Source organism: Acomys minous, assembly GCF_964271855.1.
Source record: "Acomys minous genome assembly, chromosome: 9".
NCBI classification, from domain to species: Eukaryota; Metazoa; Chordata; class Mammalia; order Rodentia; family Muridae; genus Acomys; species Acomys minous.
In genome coordinates this window covers 98,893,884-98,915,016 of record NC_140490.1, presented here as the reverse complement: position 1 = coordinate 98,915,016, position 21,133 = coordinate 98,893,884, and the positions used below count along the sequence as shown (strand labels likewise).

General features: G+C 40.3%; 1 protein-coding gene and 1 pseudogene across 4 annotated transcripts in view; one reads left to right on the top strand and one right to left on the bottom strand.

Moving 5' to 3' along the window:
- Positions 1–1,417: 1,417 nt before the first annotated feature.
- On the top strand, positions 1,418–1,827 carry LOC311605832 (small ribosomal subunit protein eS26-like; annotated as a pseudogene). Its single transcript has one exon. The product of its transcript is annotated as a small ribosomal subunit protein eS26-like (transcript).
- Positions 1,828–2,615: 788 nt separating this feature from the next.
- EEA1 (early endosome antigen 1) overlaps positions 2,616–21,133 on the bottom strand; it is a 114,576-nt gene continuing 96,058 nt past the window's right edge. For all 3 annotated transcript variants that reach the window (XM_084796689.1, XM_084796687.1, XM_084796688.1), the window contains 7 exons: positions 11,267–11,452; positions 10,384–10,515; positions 9,357–9,542; positions 8,252–8,490; positions 7,516–7,636; positions 6,456–6,554; positions 2,616–6,000 (listed from right to left, as the gene is read on the bottom strand). In XM_084796689.1, coding sequence (XP_084652815.1) covers positions 5,878–6,000; positions 6,456–6,554; positions 7,516–7,636; positions 8,252–8,490; positions 9,357–9,542; positions 10,384–10,515; positions 11,267–11,452 — 1,086 coding nt within the window. In that variant the 3' untranslated portion in view covers positions 2,616–5,877. The remainder of the gene's footprint in view (positions 6,001–6,455; positions 6,555–7,515; positions 7,637–8,251; positions 8,491–9,356; positions 9,543–10,383; positions 10,516–11,266; positions 11,453–21,133) is intronic.

Genomic DNA, 21,133 nt, shown 5'->3' with positions numbered 1-21,133 from the left:
GTTCATGTGAGGCTCTAAGGCAGTGGCGAGCTGGGCTAAGAGTTCCTCATCTTTGAAACTAGACCGCTGTTTATGCAGCTTTGGAGGAAAACGAGCCCTTGCCTGACCCTGACTTAGGTTCTGTTTTGGCCTTTGGTTTCTATGTGTAATACCCCTGGGTAATCCTGGAACTCCGTCTTTAGACCAGGTTGGCCTCAAACCCACAAAGACCTACCCGCCTCTGCCTCCTGGGATTACAGGTGTGCGCCACCATGCCTGGCTGACTTGGTTATATTTTAAAGGTTCCTGTCACTGTCATTTCTTGTTAAGTTTTCCATAAAGGCAACAATATGGCCGATAATAAGTGCAACATATTATTATTATTGGTGTTGTTTTAAGACCTAATCTCCCCATGTAGCCCAAGTGATCTGAAACTTGCTACATAGCCCAGGCTGGCCTCAAACTCATGACCCTCCATCCTTAGACTCCCAAGTGCTAACATTACACACGTGCCCTACCATTCCCAGCACAGCATTATTCCTGAGAACTCAATCTGCTAGTTCACCCACACAAGTGCTTTTACATTTTATAACATTAACTAACAAACTACTTTTTGCAGTGGCATTCAGGAAATTCAGCTTTCCAACAATTTATGTTCTCAGTACCCATTTCTCTAATGACTCACGTCTTTATATTGTAGTTCCTGCCTTATCGCCCAAGTCTGTCACTCCAACTTACACATTAAACTAGTTTACTCCATTTGCAGTTTCCTGTATGATCAGAAGTGTTTATAGAGATGCCAAAAAGAGAGCCAACAATTACAAAGGAGACTATTAACAGAAATATGTGACAAACTTTCATTTAAAATTCAAATCTGTGTTTATCAAACTTGCTTGCAGGACAGCCAAAGCCTTAGTTGATTTACGTAATTATGTTGACGTGAAGGACAGAGGGGTTATGCTTGAGGAAGCTGTATGCAAAGTTATTCACCCGAGCCAGGTGCAGCACAAAGGCCACTGTGCAAGGACCAGGCACTGCTCCAGTGGAGAACCTGTCCCTGTCTCTTCACGGGAGTGCCAGACAGGCCTGTGGGGTCCATGAACACAAAAAGAACACTAACTTGTCAGGGGAAGCAAGGGAAGGGGAATAAAATGGATGCGTAAAAACAAAGCATAATGACATGTTTTATGAAAATACCATAAAGAAACCCACTAATTTCTATGAGAGCTTAAAAAATTAAAGAGATAAAAATAAATGAGGGGAAGAAAGGCAAAGAGGAGAATATACATCCAGGGAGTTTCTAGAGATGGCATCTATGTCCAAAAAACCCCAACCAACCAACCAACCAACCAACCAACCAACCAACCAAACCAAAGGCTGAATAGATTTTTGCAAGGTAAGATTTGTGAAGACCACTCTTTCAGGTCTTGGCTCCAAGATGACCAAAAAAAGGAGAAAAAATGGCGTGCTAAAAAGGGCCGCGGCCACGTGCAGCCAACTTGCTGAATGAACTGTGCCCGGTGCGTGCCCAAGGACAAGGCCATTAAGAAGTTCGTCATCCGGAACATTGTAGAGGCCGCTGCTGTCAGGGACATCTCCGAAGCCAGCGTCTTTGACGCTTATGTGCTGCCCAAGCTCTACATCAAACTACATTGCTGCATGAGCTGTGCCATTCACAGCAAGGTGGTCAGGAACCGATCCCGTGAGGCCCGGAAGAACAGAACACCTTCACCTCGATTTAGACCTGCTGGTGCTGCACCACGACCTCCCCCAAAGCTCATGTAAAGACAGGACAGAAGAAAAAATACTTTGGACAAATAAAATGGGAGTTACACTTTAAAAAAAAAAGGTTTGTGAAGACCTTTTTGGCTATGAAACTGGCTTTAGGAAAGAAGTTCGATGTTCGATGTTCTCTTTCCAGGAAGTTGTAGCAATAAACTAGATGAGGTAACTTTCTCGATTCCTTTAGTCCCTTTCTCTGTGACCATCATAAGGGGAAGGTTAGCATAAAAATTAGGAGAAAAGATACAAATAGCTTTAGGACAGATTACATGAAAATATGAATTCTATACAGCACACAAAATAGCATCTAAGAATGTATATTTTAAATTCCTCAGAGTTTAGTGAACATTTTAATTAAATAGGGAAATAAATAATTCATTCTAAAACAGGAGGATATAGGAAAAAGGTAACAAAAAAAGTTGGGCATCGGATCTTCACAAAAGTATCTTTAAATGGTCAGGTGTGTATGGGTGTGTGTGTGTGTGTGTGTGTGTGTGTGTGTGTGAGAGAGAGAGAGAGAGAGAGAGAAGAGAGAGAGAGAGAGAGAGAGAGAGAGAGAGAGAGAGAGAGAGAGAGAAATGAAAGGAGGGATTGATTATATCTTCAAACATTTCTTTTTGGCTTTGTTCATTCTCCATAAACATAGTCTGAAGGATGAAGAGGGACATCTCAACCAAAATGGCATTAATGGATTCTCTTGAGATCAGGAACTTAATTACTATCTTAAGTTAAACAACATGGCCACTATCTGCGTCCAAGTGCAAAGTCCTAATATTTGGTGAATTTGTAAAAGACAATTAATAGCATGTTCTCTTTTAAAGCAAGCAATGCAACTATAGTAATAGGATAACATCTACTAGAAAGAAACGGTCTTTAATATCATCTTTAACATATTAAAAAAACAAAAGTGGCAATTCAGTAAGGATCCTTTCATTGTTCTTTATACAGATTTGAATGCTGTTTTGTAATTTATCAATTTTATAATCAGTAACTTTCTAGTCACTGGGACTAGAAATTACAGTATTTACTGAGCTAAACTCTTCCACAAAATAAGGCACAACTACATGATCACAAGTATTAAACACAATATAAATAATGAACCCAAAAACTAAAGGAGAAAATGCTCATGCAAAACTATATACAGAGGCCATGGATATATGACCCAATTCAGAGAAGCATAGAATGTCAGACTTGTGCTGGACCATGTTACAGTAAATTCATTACTTCTTACAGAAAGAACACAGTGGGTTTTCAATTCCATTTTATATGATTTTACATAAATTCAGGAAGTTTATACACAGTATCCACATGTGCAACAATAACAATTTGATCATTAAAATTCAGGCAAAGGGCAATTAAGACATGAATACGTGGCACATTATAATTGTAGAAGATCATTCATCAAGCTTATGTCTAGGAATACTAAATTGATGGCACATTTAAATCTTATAGATCAAGTTATCCATGGTTTTTATAGCCAAAGTGCATTAAAAAAACTGCTATAGTTAAACAGGTCACAAATATCAAAATATACGACTGTCATTTGCCTTCCACTTAAGAGGCTAAACATCTTATGCAAATGCAAGAGTAAAAAAGTAGCCATAAAGACCTCAGAACTATACAAAATAATCATAAACACTTTTTAAGAGGGATGAGAACATAAATTTGGCAGCTGCTATTTAATATTACGATAAGGAAACTATTAATCTAGTTAAATTCCACTTTAAGAGGTAGTTGAACAAAATGTTTATTTGTACACTGCACTGAGGTTTTTTGTGTTTGTTTCCTTCTTTTCTTTCTTCAGAAGGAGTAAGTCCTGTATCAGCAGCTGTGCCTGCTTTCTATTACAGCCATTCTGCACACACAGTGTGTTGTACAGAATCCCCGCACAACTTGGTTTTAGTGTGTGTGCCAGCCCTGACACACTGATGACACACCACTACTAGCAAACATCTAACACGTACAGCCAAAAAGAACAGGAGGACTTTTTAATTAAACTATAAAACAATCTTAAATTTTTGTTTCCAATACATACTAAATTGGAAAGAGGAAAAAAATGGTTTGGCTTCATTAGTGTCATCAGTCTAGTAGCATGTGGTAGGGAAATTATTTGGGATTTATGACATTAAAATTAGTTGGGGGAAAACAAGAATACTACCTAAAAACACATATGGTTTTATTTGCTGCCACCCACATTTTTTGCAAAGTGGAGGTGAACAAAGGGAAAATCTTCAGTGTCTTCAGTTAAAGGATGAAATGAACATTTTAATCCAGAATTTTCATGAAATATGTTATGAATATCTGCAATTTTCTAACATACGGCAAAGTATTTATATGCAAAATCCAAAAGTGTAGAATTAGAACTACTTGAAAGGATTCACAATGACATAAGATGCATAAAAGCTCAAGTTATATTACCCAAATATTATTTTTAATAGAGAGCCATTGCAGTACTTCATTATATAAGCTGAAGAATATATATTTATCCACGTCTTGGAACTTAGTCAGAGTCCTTAGTAATTACCGACAGCAGGGTTTAACTTGGCTTACTGATTAAAAACCACATGTCATCCTCCTGTTTGTGTATGTTGTAAGTATGTCATAAACATGAAGACTCCAGCACAACCCTGACAGTGCGTGTGTATTTTATGTTCTTTCTTGTAAATGGAATATTAGCTCTTTCTCTGCTATTATCAACATCATTATTATTAAATGACTGCAATGACATAATGTGTAGCCTTATATTTCTTCTTCAGAAAGATAATATAAAAACTAGTGTATAGTAAGTTCAGTCTTTGGACGCTTCCCTAATTTCCAGTTTATAGTACTGTGGAGAAATAGAACTCAATCCTACCCACTGCAGAGAACTGACCCTTAAGGGGTCTGGCAACTGTGTGTCCGTTTTATTATAATTTAGGAGTTCCTAAGTGTATTTTGGAGGAGCTATACCACACTATTCCTTAGCTGTTATGTAATCTCCTAGCACTATTTTGCAAAATTAAAAGATTTCCCAGTTAGCATGGACCCCTTATCAGAAACATAAAGTCAACTTTGCAACTTTCAGAGCATTCTTTCCTATTAGGTTAGAGAAAGTATAAAGTAGAATTTTAGTATTTTCTTACCGTTTTATATTGTCTTCACAGACAGGACAATAACAGTATCAGCTCCCAGCTTTAAGAAGGCTAAACTGAAAGCACAATTACACTGAGGCTGAGCTACACTTACAAAGACAGCGCCAGAGAAGGAACAGAAGATTGATTTAGAAAGCAAATGCTCTGAAGATGCTGGGAGGACAAAGGAAGGCTGTGCTGTGAGCTAATTCAGAGGACTTTCTACCAGCGGAAAAACCAAGACCAGGCCACCACACAGTTCTATCACTCACCCTCCAGCCCAGGGTGGGAAGTTTCATGTAATTTTTTTAGGGGACAGTGTGTGGGTGTCTGAAATAAGATAGAGAAATACAAATTAAATCTAGTTTTATAAATATAAATCCAGAAGTACCATAAAGTAAACCTTTTAATTTTACATAGGAGTTAGTTCATCAAATCTACTTGAGAGTTTAATCAGTGCTGCCCAAACAAAACCATGCTTGAATTCATGGTTAACACATCATTTTAGCATAAACTGCATTTAGAACACTCAAGTACTAAGTGTATAACATTCCAATGTAAAAGCACTACCTTCCTGTGCATGACTCCACCAAGAGAATGTGTAATGTAATCACTGTGTTATTGGGCGACAGAAACTGCGACAAGTGGTAACAACCATCCACACATTTCTACATACAATTTGAGAGAAAGAAGCTAAGGGATTGTATTCACCATTTGTAAATAATTAAATTATACTTAAAAAAATACATTGCTATTTTCTGTCCAAAGATTATTTACATTTCATTGGCTAATCTGACCTTGGCATGAAAGCTGTTTTAGGGGTTAAATGGAAAAAAGCAATCAAAGATGAACCCAAGTCTCACAAAAATAGAAGAGCTTTACTTGATACTGGTAACATTCCAAAATATATGAATTCCAATTCGGCCTAGTATACAACCAGAGTCCCAGTCAAATCTATTAATAGTCTAACGTTAGTGTGATGCTACTCTGCAGCTGCAACAACCCGCTATCCTTGCAAATCATTGAAACATGTATCACAGACACGAACAGGCTTCTTTGAAGAAGGAGTTAAGGCGTTTTTGGCTGAACACTCCGCACAGAAGATATTTCCACACTGTCGGCAGTGATGCTGGTAAGACAAAAGCAAACACTTTCAAACACAAAAGCTACAGCAAAAGCTTTATACAACTACGTGACTGTCACACAGCGCACTGTGAAGGTGTGATGGTATCTCAGTACTTGAGTTTATTTTAAAATATTAAAGTGCTCCTATCAAATGAAAAACTATTCCTATTCCACACAAGCCTCGGGAACACTATCCTTTCTTGGAATTTAAGTGTAGCAGAATTATATATAATAATACACTCTTTTAAATCTCTACACATTTGCTTCTTTCAAAAGAACTCAAATATAACTGAAACACAGGTTGACTATCTACCCACTACTTCAGAAAACAGCCATCCCGAGACTAGCTGGGACAAAAAGTGGTTGGATTTAAACTAGCATTCAAGCACACAAGACAACCAGAAGCTAGCATGCACGGGCTGAGGCCCACACCACCTGCCCCTGAGAAGAGCCACTCACCCGCCTCACGGTGACGGAAAAGCACTTCCCGCAGGCCATGCAGCTCTGCACCTCATTGTCCTCTGCCCACTTTCTGCTCAAGGCTTGTGTGTGTTTGATCTGTTGTTAATAAGGTTTGATATGTTAGACTATATAACATTTACAGAATGGTGAATTTGGGTATTTATTTGTTGCCAGGTATTTACAAAACTTTGACTTTATGCCATATGAAATGAATATTTAAAAGTTGGAAACACTCTAGTCAATTTCCATTTGTCAGAACAGCTACCTTCATAAATCTGAATGACAAAACAAAATTAAACACATTTTTAATCTTCAGAGACACTGGCAATTACAAAGTTCTGGCAATTTTGAAGTTCTGGCAATGTCCCATTCATTGTATCACAACAGTCAATTTTTCCTCAGGATGCTGACAGCACACCTAAATCACTTCATTTTCTGTTCACTGTCACTTTTGCTGTTTTATCCCCTTGAGATAAGGTCTTGATATGTAGTCCAGGCTGACTTCCAACTTGAAGTGATTTCCCTGCCTCTTCCTTCCTAAAGGTCTGAACTACTATGCCTGGCTTGAGATCACTTTTTAAAAACCCACCAACTTACTAATTCTAACTCTGGTGCCCCGATTTGATCACTTGCCCTTGGTGGGAGGCCTGGTGGCTCACAGAGGAAGGGGAAGCAGGCTATCCAGATGAGAACTGATTGGCTATGGCCATATGGTAGGGGAGGAAGAACCCCCGCCAGAGGTCTAGGGGAGGGAGGGTGGGAACAGGAAGACACAAGCAAGGGGATAACAATCGGGATGTAATCTGAATAAATTATAATAAATTAAAAAAATTTTTTTCTCTGACAATCCCAGAATGATGTTACTCTCAAATGAGAGGTCTCTGAAACAACTCCCTTTTTATCTTTCCTATAACTACTTATAATATCTACAAAATATCTCTACATGGACAGTATTTATCTGAAAATATTTAATAAACATGGGCTTTCTAAAGGTGAAAATGTATTTTTTACTGAGAGAGGACGTGGAGACCAGGGCGGCGCCCTTGCCAGGCCTCACCTGGAGAGACTGGTTCTCGCGGCCCAGCTCCTGCACGGCTGCGGTCGTGTTGTCCAGCTTTCTCTGCAACTCTAATACTTTGGTCTGAAGCTTTTCTATCTCACCTTCACCTTTAAGACACCTGACAGAACAGAGTGCAAAGAGAAAATTAATATTTAAGAATCATTATGGACCTTTCTGGAATAGGGTAATGACAGCTTTGGTAATTTAAAATATAATACAATTTCTGCTATTTAATTTCTTTTAAAGTCTGATTTTCTTTCTCCCCCCAACCCCGCTCTGAGACAGGGTTTTTCTATGTTGCCTTGGCTGTCCTGGACTCACACTGTAGACCAGGCTGGCCTCAAACTCACAGAGATGCACCTTGTCTGAGTGTTGGGATTATAGGTGTGTGCCACCACACCTAGCTAAAGTCTGATTTTCTTAATGGCTACTACTTACCTGCAGGGCTTACACACTTCCCTCAATTTTTGTCCAATGGGAAAATGTGTAATTTGGCAATATTTCTATTACTTATAATAGGTACAAACTAGTTTTGTAAAAAAATTTTTTGTCTTTTTTCAAGACAGGATTTCTCTGTGTAGCCTTGGCTGTTCTGGAACTCACTCTGTAGACCATGGTGGCCTCAAACTCAGCTCTGCCAGCCTCTAACCCCTCAGTGCTGGGATTAAAGGCGTGCATTTCCGTCTCCACCACGCCCAGGGAGTACAAACTAATTTCACCAGACATCAGTCACCTTTCTAGCAGTGCTCTTCTTTCATCTTGATTATTCTGAACCGTTGCTTCTAAGACAGCAATTTCACCGCGTAAGTCATCCGTCTGCTTCTCCAGCTCACTAACTCTCCGCTGACTGGACTGCCACTCCTTTTTCACAGTACCCAAGTTTTCATTTAATGTTGTGACCTGCATGGTAAGCTTAGCTTCGGTTTCTTCATGTTTTTTCATTTCTGCTTCCTTTTCTTTTATTTCAGAATGCTTAGAAAAAAAATAGGAAAGGGGAAACTATTAATAAGGAGTATGAAATAAAATTTCTACTTACTGAAATTAAAATACCCAAAGGTGAAAAACCATATTGCCTCTTCTGGAGATGGCAGGAGAACATATTTTATCATACACTAAAATCCCGATTCTGCAAACAGGTGTAATTTAAATAGGCTTGCTCCAAGGCCATAATGCAAAAATGAGGGTCAGCTAGGTTCTCAGCAGACAGAGATTAGAGTGATACAACTTGAGGCCTACTGTGTACCAGGACAGGGAAAATGCACATGGTGGGAGGACGAAGATGTCCTGCCGACAAAGCTAGACTCTCCCTCTGCCTCGATCACCCTCCTGCTCCTCCTCTCCCACCAAAGCTGTAACAAAAGCCTCCCTATCGACTAAACCTCCGGCGAAGCTGTCTGGTGAGATCTGGAGTCAGCTCAATAAAAGAAGCCAGAAGCTTCCTGTGAGCTGACACACGCAGGGAAAGAGGAGCAGACTTCGGCCATCGTGATTCCAATGCAAAGTTTCTCTCCCAGTTTTCAGCATCTCCTGTGGCCAAATGAGCATGTCTAATGTGGTTAGCTACACAGCACACACCTCTATGTATATGGCTGTGTGCTTGTTTCTACACTAAAAATGTTTTACTCTTATACGTAATTGGACTTTCACTTATCTGAACTAAAATGTGATTGCAGAATAAAATATTTCCTACTGTATCAGTTATTCAAACAAATTTGATGTCTTTCCTAATTTTAGTACAAAAAAAAATCCATCATAGTCTCTAGGTAGAAAAGTCCTCCTGGACTGACTCAAAGCCCTACTGTAAGCCACGCTCTGCACACGTGAGGTGGTTCACTGACCAGCTTCGCTTCCTTCTCACAGAACTCCTCCTTCCGCTTCTCAGCCTCCTTCTTCAGCTGCTCTCGCAGCAGCTGCTGGCTTCCCTTCTCCCGCTCAAGAGCTGCCGTCAGTGAGTCCACGCTACCTTGAAGTTCTAATTTCTGTTGAATCAAAAGTTGTTTGGCATCCTTGAGATTTGTTACTTCCTGTCGAAAAAAGCCAAAAACAAATCATCCTATATACAGCCTAATTTTCTGTTAACATGACAGAAGCTATAGTTGTGTGGGAAGAAGGAATCCCAATGAAGGAACCGCCACCACCAGGTGGCCTGTAGGGCCCTGTGAGGTGTGTTCTTGATTGACAGGGGTGGGCCCTGCTGGCTGTGGGGCCACCCCTGGGCTAGTGCTCCTGGGTGCTGTAAGAAAGGGAGTCTTTAACCCACTGATTTAAAGTATAGATATTTACTTCCATTTCACTAATCATTTCATTCAGGTGACACTCCACCTGTTTTAATTGCATTATCTGAAAAGGATCTCCACACTTTCTTTCAGTGTGCTCACTTACCATGTGTTTACTGGGTAATCACTAGGTCATCAAGCAGTATTACGTTCTGAGTATGCACTGCATTACAGTCACACACATGCTGGAAGAACAGAGGAGCCCAGATAGACTGGGAGGCAAACGGGAGGATGCCCACGGATAGAAAGGCTATCAGGAGACCCCAGAGAGCACATGGAAATGCATAATACTTTACAAAGGAAATGGTAAGACAGTTTCTGCAACCAACATCCTAATTTTTAAAATTAATTTCCTACATCATCATTTTAAATCAAAACTTATCCTGTAGCTGTTTTGCTGTACTCAGTAATTAGAGAATAAAAGTAGTTTTAACATGGATATCATGCAATAAAGAACACTCTGGCCACAGTATTTGTCAAAAAGTGTAAAATAATCTGTGTAGCACATAGTGGGTTCTTTCTCAACTCTCTAATCTAATGCACTGAACGTAAAGGACAACAGCCCAACAGTGAGATGGAGCGCACCCACCTTTATGCTTTCCTGCTTGTGGGACTTGAGCTCTTCATTGAGTTTAGTGAGTTCCTTTTCTTGTCTACACTTAATTTCTTCCATCTCTGCCAATTTAGACTTTTCATTTACTAGTTCTTTTTCCTTCAGTGACTGTAGAGAAATTAAAAATAAATTTAAAGCATCTACTTTCTTGAAACTTTGTAAGCTAAAATGTTGGTATTTCTGACTCCACCTGTACCTCTCTACTGAGGTTACCTAGAGCAGATTAAGCATTGTCCCGTCCTATTTAACTTGATAATGTCACCACTGAGATTAAATAGTTACAATAAATACTATAAAGTGAATGGTAACTAGGCAGAGTAAGGCTACTATAAAATACAGCAATACTATTAATTTTTACAAGTTCTAGTATACCAATGCTTTTATATAAGGTTCTTTATTTTGGAAAGACTTTTCAATATACAGTAAATAGATAAATAAATAAATAAATAAATAAATAAATAAATTTAACAGATCAAGTCATCTACTAGGGATAGACCTGACACTAAAACAAGATATATCCCAGCTAAAATCCTTGTAGTTAAGTACCAATTAAACACTGTCAGCCAGAACTGTCTAACTTGAGACATAAATCACAAATGCCACACCAGCTTCACAATTTCCCCTCCTAAAGACACTCACAATTTTTATAATTAAAGGGAATTTCAATTTGGAGCACACCAAAAATTTCTATGGCTTGAAAAAGATGCTTATAAAAGCAGAAAAGACAGTAAAAAAAAACTAGTGGACATGACAAGGAAGTGAAGGAAACACCTCCTAGCACTGAGCCTGCACTGTGAGCGGGGCCTGGGCGGCCTGCGGGTCTGGGCTCAGGCCAGGGCAGAGGAGGAGGAGGCGGCACCTTTTCTCTCCGAGCGTCCTGCAGGGCTTCACTCCTCTCCTTTAGCAGCTGCTCTTTCTTTGCCAAGTCCTGCTCCAAAGTAGCTTTGGCAGCCTGCAGTTCTTGAATTGATTTATGTTGGTTCCCAATTTGATTTCTGTTTGAAATCAAGTCTTCTTGTGCCAGAGAGAGCTTCTCTTCTACAGACTTATAAAAAGCATTTCCTCAAATTACTATGGTTAGTAAATTTCAACAAGCATAACAGTTAATAAAAGTATACTAACACACGTCAATGATGTGTATATGTTCTGGACATCTTGTTAGAGGATCTGTATGTGTACAGTCAAGTGGGTAGTTACACAAACCTACATGGTAGCCTACTCCATCCCTGGGCTATCTGGAATAACCTAATGCTCTCATGATCCAAGCGTGCACAGTGAATCAAAGCAGTAAATACTGTAAGCAGGTTTAACACTGGGATGAATAAACATAGATAAACTAAGTACATAAACTTAGGTAAATGTAAAAATAATCAGAAAAAGATACTAGGCAATAGGACCTTTTCAGCACCATTAAGCTCTTAAGAGAGCAAAACTGCTGGGCCTGGTGGCACAAATCTTTAGTTCTAGCCCTCTTGAGCCAGAGGCATGTGGTTCTCCATGAGTTGGATGTTAGCCTGGTCTACACAGCACATTCCAAACCAGCCAAAGCTGCTTTTGAGAAATTTTATCAGGAGAATAACAAAAGGGAAGGGGAAAGGGAAAAGAGAAAGGGGAAAGGGGAAAGGAGAAAGGAAGGGGGTTGAGAGAGTGAGAAAGAGAGGAAGGGAGGGAGGGAGGGAGGGCAAAGATGAAGGCTTTTTTTTTAACCCCTAGAAATAATTTAAAGGCATTTACTGAGTACTTATATCAGATAAGTAACAACTATATTAAATATATTCAGAGAAAACATATATGGACCACTGGAGATATAAAAGAAAGCAATTTAAAAAGAAACACAGTTGAATGCTACATATGTATACACATACATTTTATGGGATCTATGTTCCCTGACCTGGTAAACACTTGATAAACAAGACAGAGTTTTGTCATAGGGGGATATTTCACAGCTGTCAATCTGATTCAAGAAATTTAGCCTTCTATTTAATGCTGTGTACTGACCAGCCATCAGAGCATCCTCTGATCAGCCTGTCTCAGTGGTACAGCAAGTGATGTCGCTAATATCTAAGTCCCTCATGTGGTGGTGAATACTGTCATGCTAATAGCCTCTGAACCACTATAGGACTGACCATTGAGTATGCTGTGAAGGAGTTTCTAGATTAGGTTAACTCAGGCAGAGAGACCCACCCTAACTGTGGGCGGTACCACTCTATGGTCTGGGGTCCTGGGCTGAATGGAAGAAGACAAGAAGGGGGGCTACCAATAGGGTGTGGCAGGTTGCCTTGAGCTCCTGCGTCCATCCAAACCTCCCATCACGCTGGGCACTATATTCTCACTGAGAGTAAAGAACAGTCCCTTCCTCCTCAAATTACCTTTGTCACATATCTTGTCAACACAAAGTGAGGTCACAGTTATTAGCACAGTGACTGACTGCTCTATGCTCACAGGTCTTGAGAAGCTCAAAGAGAAGAAAGGGCCAAGTTTGTGCCCGCTGGTTTCATTTGGGGACGTGGTCTTAGGTACAGGCACACCCACTTGGCTACTTGTGCTAAGGGTCTGCAGGGAGTGAGAACTAGCTAGCCCACCCTTCAGTGGAGCTCACAGAGGCACCCACTCCCCCCGGAGAAGCATGCCCCTGAAAAGGACACAGGATGCAACTCAAGAAAGGACCCCTGCTAGCCAGGAGTGCACAGAACACATACTTAATAATAAGCTGGGCATGAATGTTTATAATTTCAGTGCCTGGGAGGCTGAGGAAGGGGGATTACACATGAGTTTGAGTTTGGCCTACAAAACACAGTGAAACACTGCTTCAAAAATAAATGACAAAGCAAATAAGACTTAATTTGAAGAGTATGTTTCCTGAAAAAGGAAAGTTACCACTTAACAGTAACTCAGTTCAGAATCTTTTAGATATAAAGCTCAAATTTTAATAACAGCCAGTAGAACTGTAAATCCTTTCAGACTTATTTTGTCAGTTATACTCAGAGTGACCCTGCGTAAAATGGCCCTTATTACAGAAGAGTGATGTGTAAGCAAAATTGTACAGGTAAGCCAGACAGATGGTAACCACCAACTTTCCAGGAAAACAGTGTGAGATCCTGTGTAAAATGAGGCATGCGGTAACTGGCCCATATATCATCAAGGGAAAACTGATTTTTAAAAGAATAAAATGTACTGGGGCTGGGGGACATAGGCCAATGTAGAGTACTTGTCTGACACATGTAAGACCATGAGTTTGAGCTCCGCACTGAACAAATGTTGATGTCTACTATATAAATCTACTACAATTACAACTGGATAATAGAGATTCTGGTTCAACAGGCTTACTAATAAGGAAAGCAGTAATACCCTCTAAGAAAGTTTGTAAGGATTTCAAAATGCCCACAAAACCCTCCAAGTGTCTTTGGTTTGTAAGATTTTAAATTCTTGGACTCTAAAAATTTAAACTTATGAAACCTATTAATTAGCTCTTTAAAGTCAAGATGCGGAGGAGATCCAAGATGGCGGCAAGCAGTGTGGACCGTGTTTGAAAGCTCCAGTGAACAATTCAGGGAATTGCACAGATTTCTGAGCCAGGAACACCAAGGTCCCCACACCACGGCAGCAGAAGTGCTCCACAGTTCGGAGGGACCAGGGTGTGGAGGACCTGCTTGCCCCTGCACATGGGAGGAGCGTGGACTTTCTCGGATCAGAGCAGCAGCGGCAGAGACAGCAGTGTCACCAGTGGCACCAGCGGCACCAGCGGCACCAGCAGCAGTGGCTGAGGTTTGCAGCTCAGAGCCTTCCAGTGGAGGCGATTGGTGTGGTGGACGGTGGGAGTTGCTGCGGGAGAGGGGACTCTGGACAGGATTTGGGTTGTGTGGTGCCTTGAGACCCAAACTGGACTCAGCAGACAGTTCAGCCCCAGAGTCCTGGGTTTGTTCAGTGAGCTGTGCCGTGGAGAAGCTGGCTCAGCTCAGCAAGCAATTCTGCCCGAGGCGCAGCTCCCCTGCTATGACACAGGCTGGGCCGAGTGCTCACTTCCACCCTAGGCGCTTGCTCAGCGCAGACGCAGTTCTCCTGCTGTGATGCAAGCTGGGTGGAGCGCTAAGTTCCACCCTAGGCGCTTGCTCAGTGCAGTCGCAGTTCTCCTGCTGTGGCAGACGGTTCAGGCCCTGAGAAACTACCTGAGCTCGACATGTGGTTCGGGCCCAGTATCCCTGGCTGGACTTGGCAGGAAACCCAAAAGGCTGTGGATACCTTGGCCTGATCCAACGCTCATTCAGAGACCCAGAACGATTGCAGGACCCACAGCAAAGGGGAGCTGAGGATCACTGGCTGTGAGAGCCCAAAACTACAGGGCTAACCTCCTGACATCCACACCAGTGAAGTATCAGGGCTTACAGCCTACGGAAATCATGAGAAAACAAGTGAATCTATCATCAGACTCCCTCCACCCAACTCTGTAAGTTACCCAACAAAAACAGAGACGGCAAGATGTCTAAAGGACAGCATAAAAGCATACGCAAAAAACCCCAAAACAACATGGCGTCTCCAGTTCCCAGCTATCCCAAAGAAAACAACCCGGAGAACTCAAATACAACGGAAACACAAGAAAATGACCTCAAATCCTTGGTAATGAGGATGATAACGGAGGAAACAAATAAAATTCGAAATCAGATGCAGGAAGACGCAGCCAAGCAGGTGCGAGACATAAAAGAAGCACATTGAGTGGAACTGGAAAATTTTCAGGAAAATGTAAACAACCAGATGAAAGAAATTAAAAAATCTATTCAAGATATGAAGATGAAAATGGATTCAATGATAAACACACAGACAGAAGAAAAACGAGAACATGAGGCCTCAGAGAAGAAGGCGAATGATACAGTGCTGAGCTTTTCTAACAGAATCCAAGAGATGGAAGAACGAATCTCAAGTCTAGAAGATACAATCACAGATCTTGAAGCAACCATTAAAGAAAATGCCAAATCTGGAAAACTCCTGACACAAAACATCCAAGAAATTAAGGACACCATGAAAAGAAGAAATCTGAGGATAATAGGCATTGAAGAAAGAGAAGATATCAGACTCCAAGGCCCAGAAACTCTTCTCAACAAAATCATAGAAGAAAATTTCCCCAATCTAAAGAAAGAGATGCCTATAAACATACAAGAGGCATACAGAACACCAAATAGAATTGTAGAATTGACCAGAAAAGAAAAACTGTCCATCACATAATAATCAAAACACAAAACATACAGAACAAAGAAAAAATATTAAAAGCTGCAAGGGAAAAGGGCCAAATAACATTTAATGGCAAACCTATCAGAATTACACCCGACTTCTCAGCAGAGACCATCAAAGCCAGAAGGGCCTGGACAGAGATCCTGCAAACCCTAAGAGACCACAGATGCCAGGCCAGACTACTTTACCCAGCAAAACTATCAATAACCATTGATGGAGAAAACAAAATATTCCATGACAAAACCAAATTCAAATAGTACCTATCCACAAATCCAGCTTTACAGAAGGTACTAGAAGGAAAACTCCATCCCAAAGGGTCAAGCTACAACCAAAACTACTCAGGAAATAGATAACTATACCATGGCAAAAACACAACTACACAAAAGCTCGACTGGAACCAACATCAAAATTAAGACTCTTAATAGTAACTGGTCATTAATATCTCTCAACATCAATGGTCTCAATTCTCCAATAAAAAGACACAGACTAACTGAATGGGTGCATAAACAGGATCCAACATTCTTCTGCATTCAAGAAACACATCTCACCCATAATGATAGGCATGTCCTCAGGATAAAAGGTTGGAAAAAAAAAATTCCAAGCAAATGGTCACAAGAAGCAAGCAGGCGTAGCCATTTTAATATTGAACAAAATAGACTTTCAACCAAGATTAATCAAAAGGGATGAGGATGGACACTTCATACTCATCAAAGGTAAAGTCAACCAAGATGACATCACAATTCTGAACATCTATGCTCCCAATACAAGGGCACCCACATTTGTAAAAGATCTGCTAAAAAGGCTTAAACCACACATCGATCCCCACACAATAATAGTGGGAGACTTCAACACCCCACTCTCACCGAAGGACAAGTCATCGAAACAGAAACTAAGCCGAGAAATAACATCAATAACCAATGCCATGGGTCAAATGGATCTAACGGATATCTATAGAACCTTTCACCCAAACAAGAAAGAATATACCTTCTTCTCTGCACCCCATGGAACCTTCTCCACACATTGTAGTTCACAAAGAAAGCCTCAACAGATACAAGAGGATTGAAATAATACCTTGTATCCTATCAGATCATCATGGGCTTAGGCTGCAATTCAACAACAACAGAAATAACAAAAAGCCTACACGTATGTGGAAACTAAACAACTCTGCTAAATGACACCTGGGTCAGGGAAGAAATAAAGAAAGAAATCAAGGAGTTTCTGAAATTCAATGAAAATGAAGGAACAACATACCCAAATTTGTGGAATACATTGAAAGCAGTGCTAAGAGGAAAATTCATAGCACTAAGTGCCTTTAAAAAGAAATTGGAAGCATCGCACATAAGCACCTTAACGACACAATTGGAAGCCCTAGAAAAAAGAGAAGCAGAAACACCCAAAAGGACTAGACGTCTGAAAATAATCACTCAGGGGTGAAATTAACAAATTAGAAACTAAGAAAACAGTCCAAAGAATCAACAAAACCAAGAGCTGGTTCTTTGAGAAAGTCAACAAGATAGACAGACCATTAGCCAAACTAACTAAAAGGCAGAGAGACAGTATTGAAATCAACAAAATCAGAAATGAAAAGGGAGACATAACAACAGACACTGAAGAAATACAAAAAATCATAAGATCCTACTTTGAAGGCATATATGCCACAAAATTTGAAAATCTAAGGGAAATGGACGATTTTCTTGATCAATTTCACTTGCCAAAGTTGAGTGAAGAACAGATAAACAAGCTAAATAGTCCCATTTCTCCTACAGAAATTGAAGTAATCATTGATAGTCTCCCAACCAAAAAAAGCCCAGGGCCAGATGGTTTCAGTGCAAAATTCTACCAGACCTTCAAGGGCGAGCTAATACCGATACTCTTCAAGCTACTCCAAAAGATAGAAAGGGATGGAACATTACCAAATTCATTCTATGAGGCCATAGTCTTATTGATACCTAAACCTCACAAAGACTCAACAAAGAAAGAGAATTTCAGACCAATTTCTCTTATGAACATTGATGAAAAAATACTAAATAAAATACTTGCAAAACGAATACAAGAGCACATCAAAGATATCATTCATCATGACCAAGTAGGCTTCATTCCAGGCATGCAGGGATGGTTTAATATACGGAAATCCATCAATGTAATCCACCATATAAACAAACTGAAAATAAAAAACCACATGATCATCTCTTTAGATGCAGAGAAAGCATTTGATAAAATCCAACACCCATTCATGTTTAAAGTATTAGAGAGATCGGGAATACAAGGCACTTTCCTCAACATAATAAAGGCTATATATAGGAAGCCAATAGCCAAAATCAAAGTAAATGGTGAGATACTCAAGGAAATTCCTCTAAAATCAGGAACAAGGCAAGGCTGCCCACTCTCTCCATATCTCTTCAATATAGTACTCGAAGTTCTAGCCAGAGCAATAAGACAACAAAAGGAGATCAAAGGTATTCAAATGGGAAAGGAGGAAGTCAAATTATCCCTATTTGCAGATGATATGATAGTCTACATAAGTGACCCTCAAAATTCCACCAGAGAACTCCTACAGCTGATAAACACCTTCAGCAAATTGGCTGCATACAAAATTAACTCAAAAAAGTCTGTAGCCTTCCTATACACAAATGACAAGCTTGCAGAGGAAGAAATTAGGAAAACTACATCCTTCACATTAGCCACAAGCAAAATAAAGTACTTAGGAGTTACTCTAACTAAGCAAGTGAAGGACTTGTTTGAAAAAAATTTCAAAACTCTAAAGAAAGAGACTGAAGATGACATGAGAAGATGGAATGATCTTCCTTGCTCATGGATTGGGAGAATTAACATAATAAAAATGGCCATCCTACCAAAAGCAATCTACAGATTCAATGCAATCCCTATCAAAATACCCTAAACAATTTTTTAAAGACATTGAAAGTTCAATTCTGAACTTCATATGGAAAAACAAAAAACATAGAATAGCTAAAACAATCTTGTACAATAAAAGGTGCTCCGGAGGAGTCTCCATACCTGATCTCAAACTGTACTATAAAGCAATAGTAATTAAAACAGCATGGTACTGGCACAGCAATAGGCTGGTTGATCAGTGGAATCGAATCGAAGACCCAGATATGAATCCACACACATATGGTCACTTGATTTTCGACAAAGAAGCCAAATCCATTCGATGGAAAAGGGATAGCATCTTCAACAAATGGTGCTGGTCTAACTGGATGTCTATGTGTAAAAGAATGCAACTGGACCCATATTTGTCACCTTGTACAAAACTCAAATCCAAGTGGATTAAAGACCTCAACATAAAACCAGAGACACTAAGTCACTTAGAAGAAAAAGTGGGGAAGAGCCTGGAACATATTGGCACAGGAGACAACTTCCTGAACAGAACACCAACAGCCCAGACATTAATGTCAACAATTAATAAATGGGACCTCATGAGGCTGAGAAGCTTCTGTAAGGCAGGAGACACTGTCAAGAGAACAAAGCGAAAGCCTACAGACTGGGAAAAGATCTTCACCAACCCTACATCTGACAAAGGTCTAATATCCAAAATATATAAAGAACTCAAGAAATTAAACACCACCAAACCAAATAACCCAATTGAGAAATGGGGCTTGGAACTAAACAGAGAATTCTCAACAGAGGAATATCAAATGGCTGAGAAACACTAAAAGAAATGCTCAACCTCCTTAATCATCAGGGAAATGCAAATCAAAACAACTCTGAGATTCCATCTTACACCCATCAGAATGGCTAAGATCAAAAATTCAAGAGACACCACATGCTGGCGAGGATGTGGGGAGAGAGGAACACTCCTTCATTGCTGGTGGGAATGCAAACTAGTACAACCACTTTGGAAATCTATCTGGTGCTATCTCAGAAAAATGGGAATAGGGCTTCCTCAAGACCCAGCTATTCCACTCCTTGGAATATACCCAGAAGATGCTCCAGCACACAACAAGAAAATTTGCTCAACCATGTTCATAGCAGCCTTATTCATAATAGCCAGAACATGGAAACAGCCTAAGTGTCCCTCAATAGAAGAATGGATAAAGAAACTGTGGTACATATACACTATGGAATACTACTCAGCTATTAAAAACAAGGAATTCCCGAAATTTGTGGATAAATGGATTGAGCTAGAAATGAGCATAATGAGTGAGTTAACCCAGAAGCAGAAAGACTCAAATGGTATATACTCACTTATATCTGCATATTAGCCCAAAGGGCATGTCCCACGAAAGCCTTCACTTACCAGGAAACTGAGACAGAGGGGAGGACATTCTATTGGGACTCTAGATGAGAGAATCATGGGAGAATGGCAAAGTAGAAGGATCCAGAGGGTCCTAGAAGCCTACAAGTAGAACATTATGATAGGCAGATTTGGGCACAGGGGTCCCGCTCAAACTAAGGCACCAGCCAAGGACAATACAGGCGGTAAACCTTAAACCCCTACCCAGATCTAGACAATGGACAGAACACTCTCCACAGTAGAGTGGAGAGTGGGATATTACTTTCTCACATACTCTGATGCCTCACCTTTGACCATGTCCCCTGGAGGGGGAGACCTGGTGGCACTCAGAGGAAGGATAGCAGGTTACCAAGAAGAGACTTGATACCCTATGAACATATACAGGGGGAGGTAATCCCCCTCAGGAACAGTCATAGGGGAGGGGAGTAAGGGGAATATGGGAGGGAGGGAAGAATGGGAGGATACAAGGGATGGGATAACCATTGAGATGTAACAAGAATAAATTAATAAAGGAGAAAAAAAAGAAAAAAAATAAAGTCAAGATGCAAGTTAGACTATATCACAAAGTCTTTTTGACGATGGGGAGGGCGACTGCTCTCCTCTGTGTCTGAATACCCACTGACACACTCCTACACAGGACTGCCATGGATGCCTCACTCGCTCAGCACTGCTAACCAGGATACTCCTCCTGGTCCAGTTCTTTGCTCTTTACCCTATCCACAACCAGCACAATAGGCAAATCACTGAGTGGATCAACTACCAACCTTGACCATGATTACACTGATCATAGCATCATAGTGAAAAGAAATTGCTGCAGTCCCCTGTGGCTCTGTTTTTTATTAAGCAAGACTTCCCACACTTCTTTCAAATAAAACATTTCTAATGTTAGTTCTTGCTTTTTCTGATGTCTAATAAAATGACATAAGAGAAAGTACTGGGATGAGAAAATTTAGGTTTAATTCTGTAAAAACCCTACACTTTCCATTTTAGCCGGGCATACATTTATACTATGAATTTGAACTGAATAGTGAATTCCATTCTCCTCTTCCTGGACAAATGACAACACAGGTTATAGGCAATAGAAATACCAGTGAGCAAAGTGTTTAATCTATGATCCAGTAGATGGGGCTAATGATGCAGATCAGGCCAGGCTTGCTCAACTCTACTTGTGTCCAAGTACATATTGTCAATCTGAGGTATATACACTGACATCAGCTGCAACCAAAAGCCTTCACCTAGTTAAGTGTC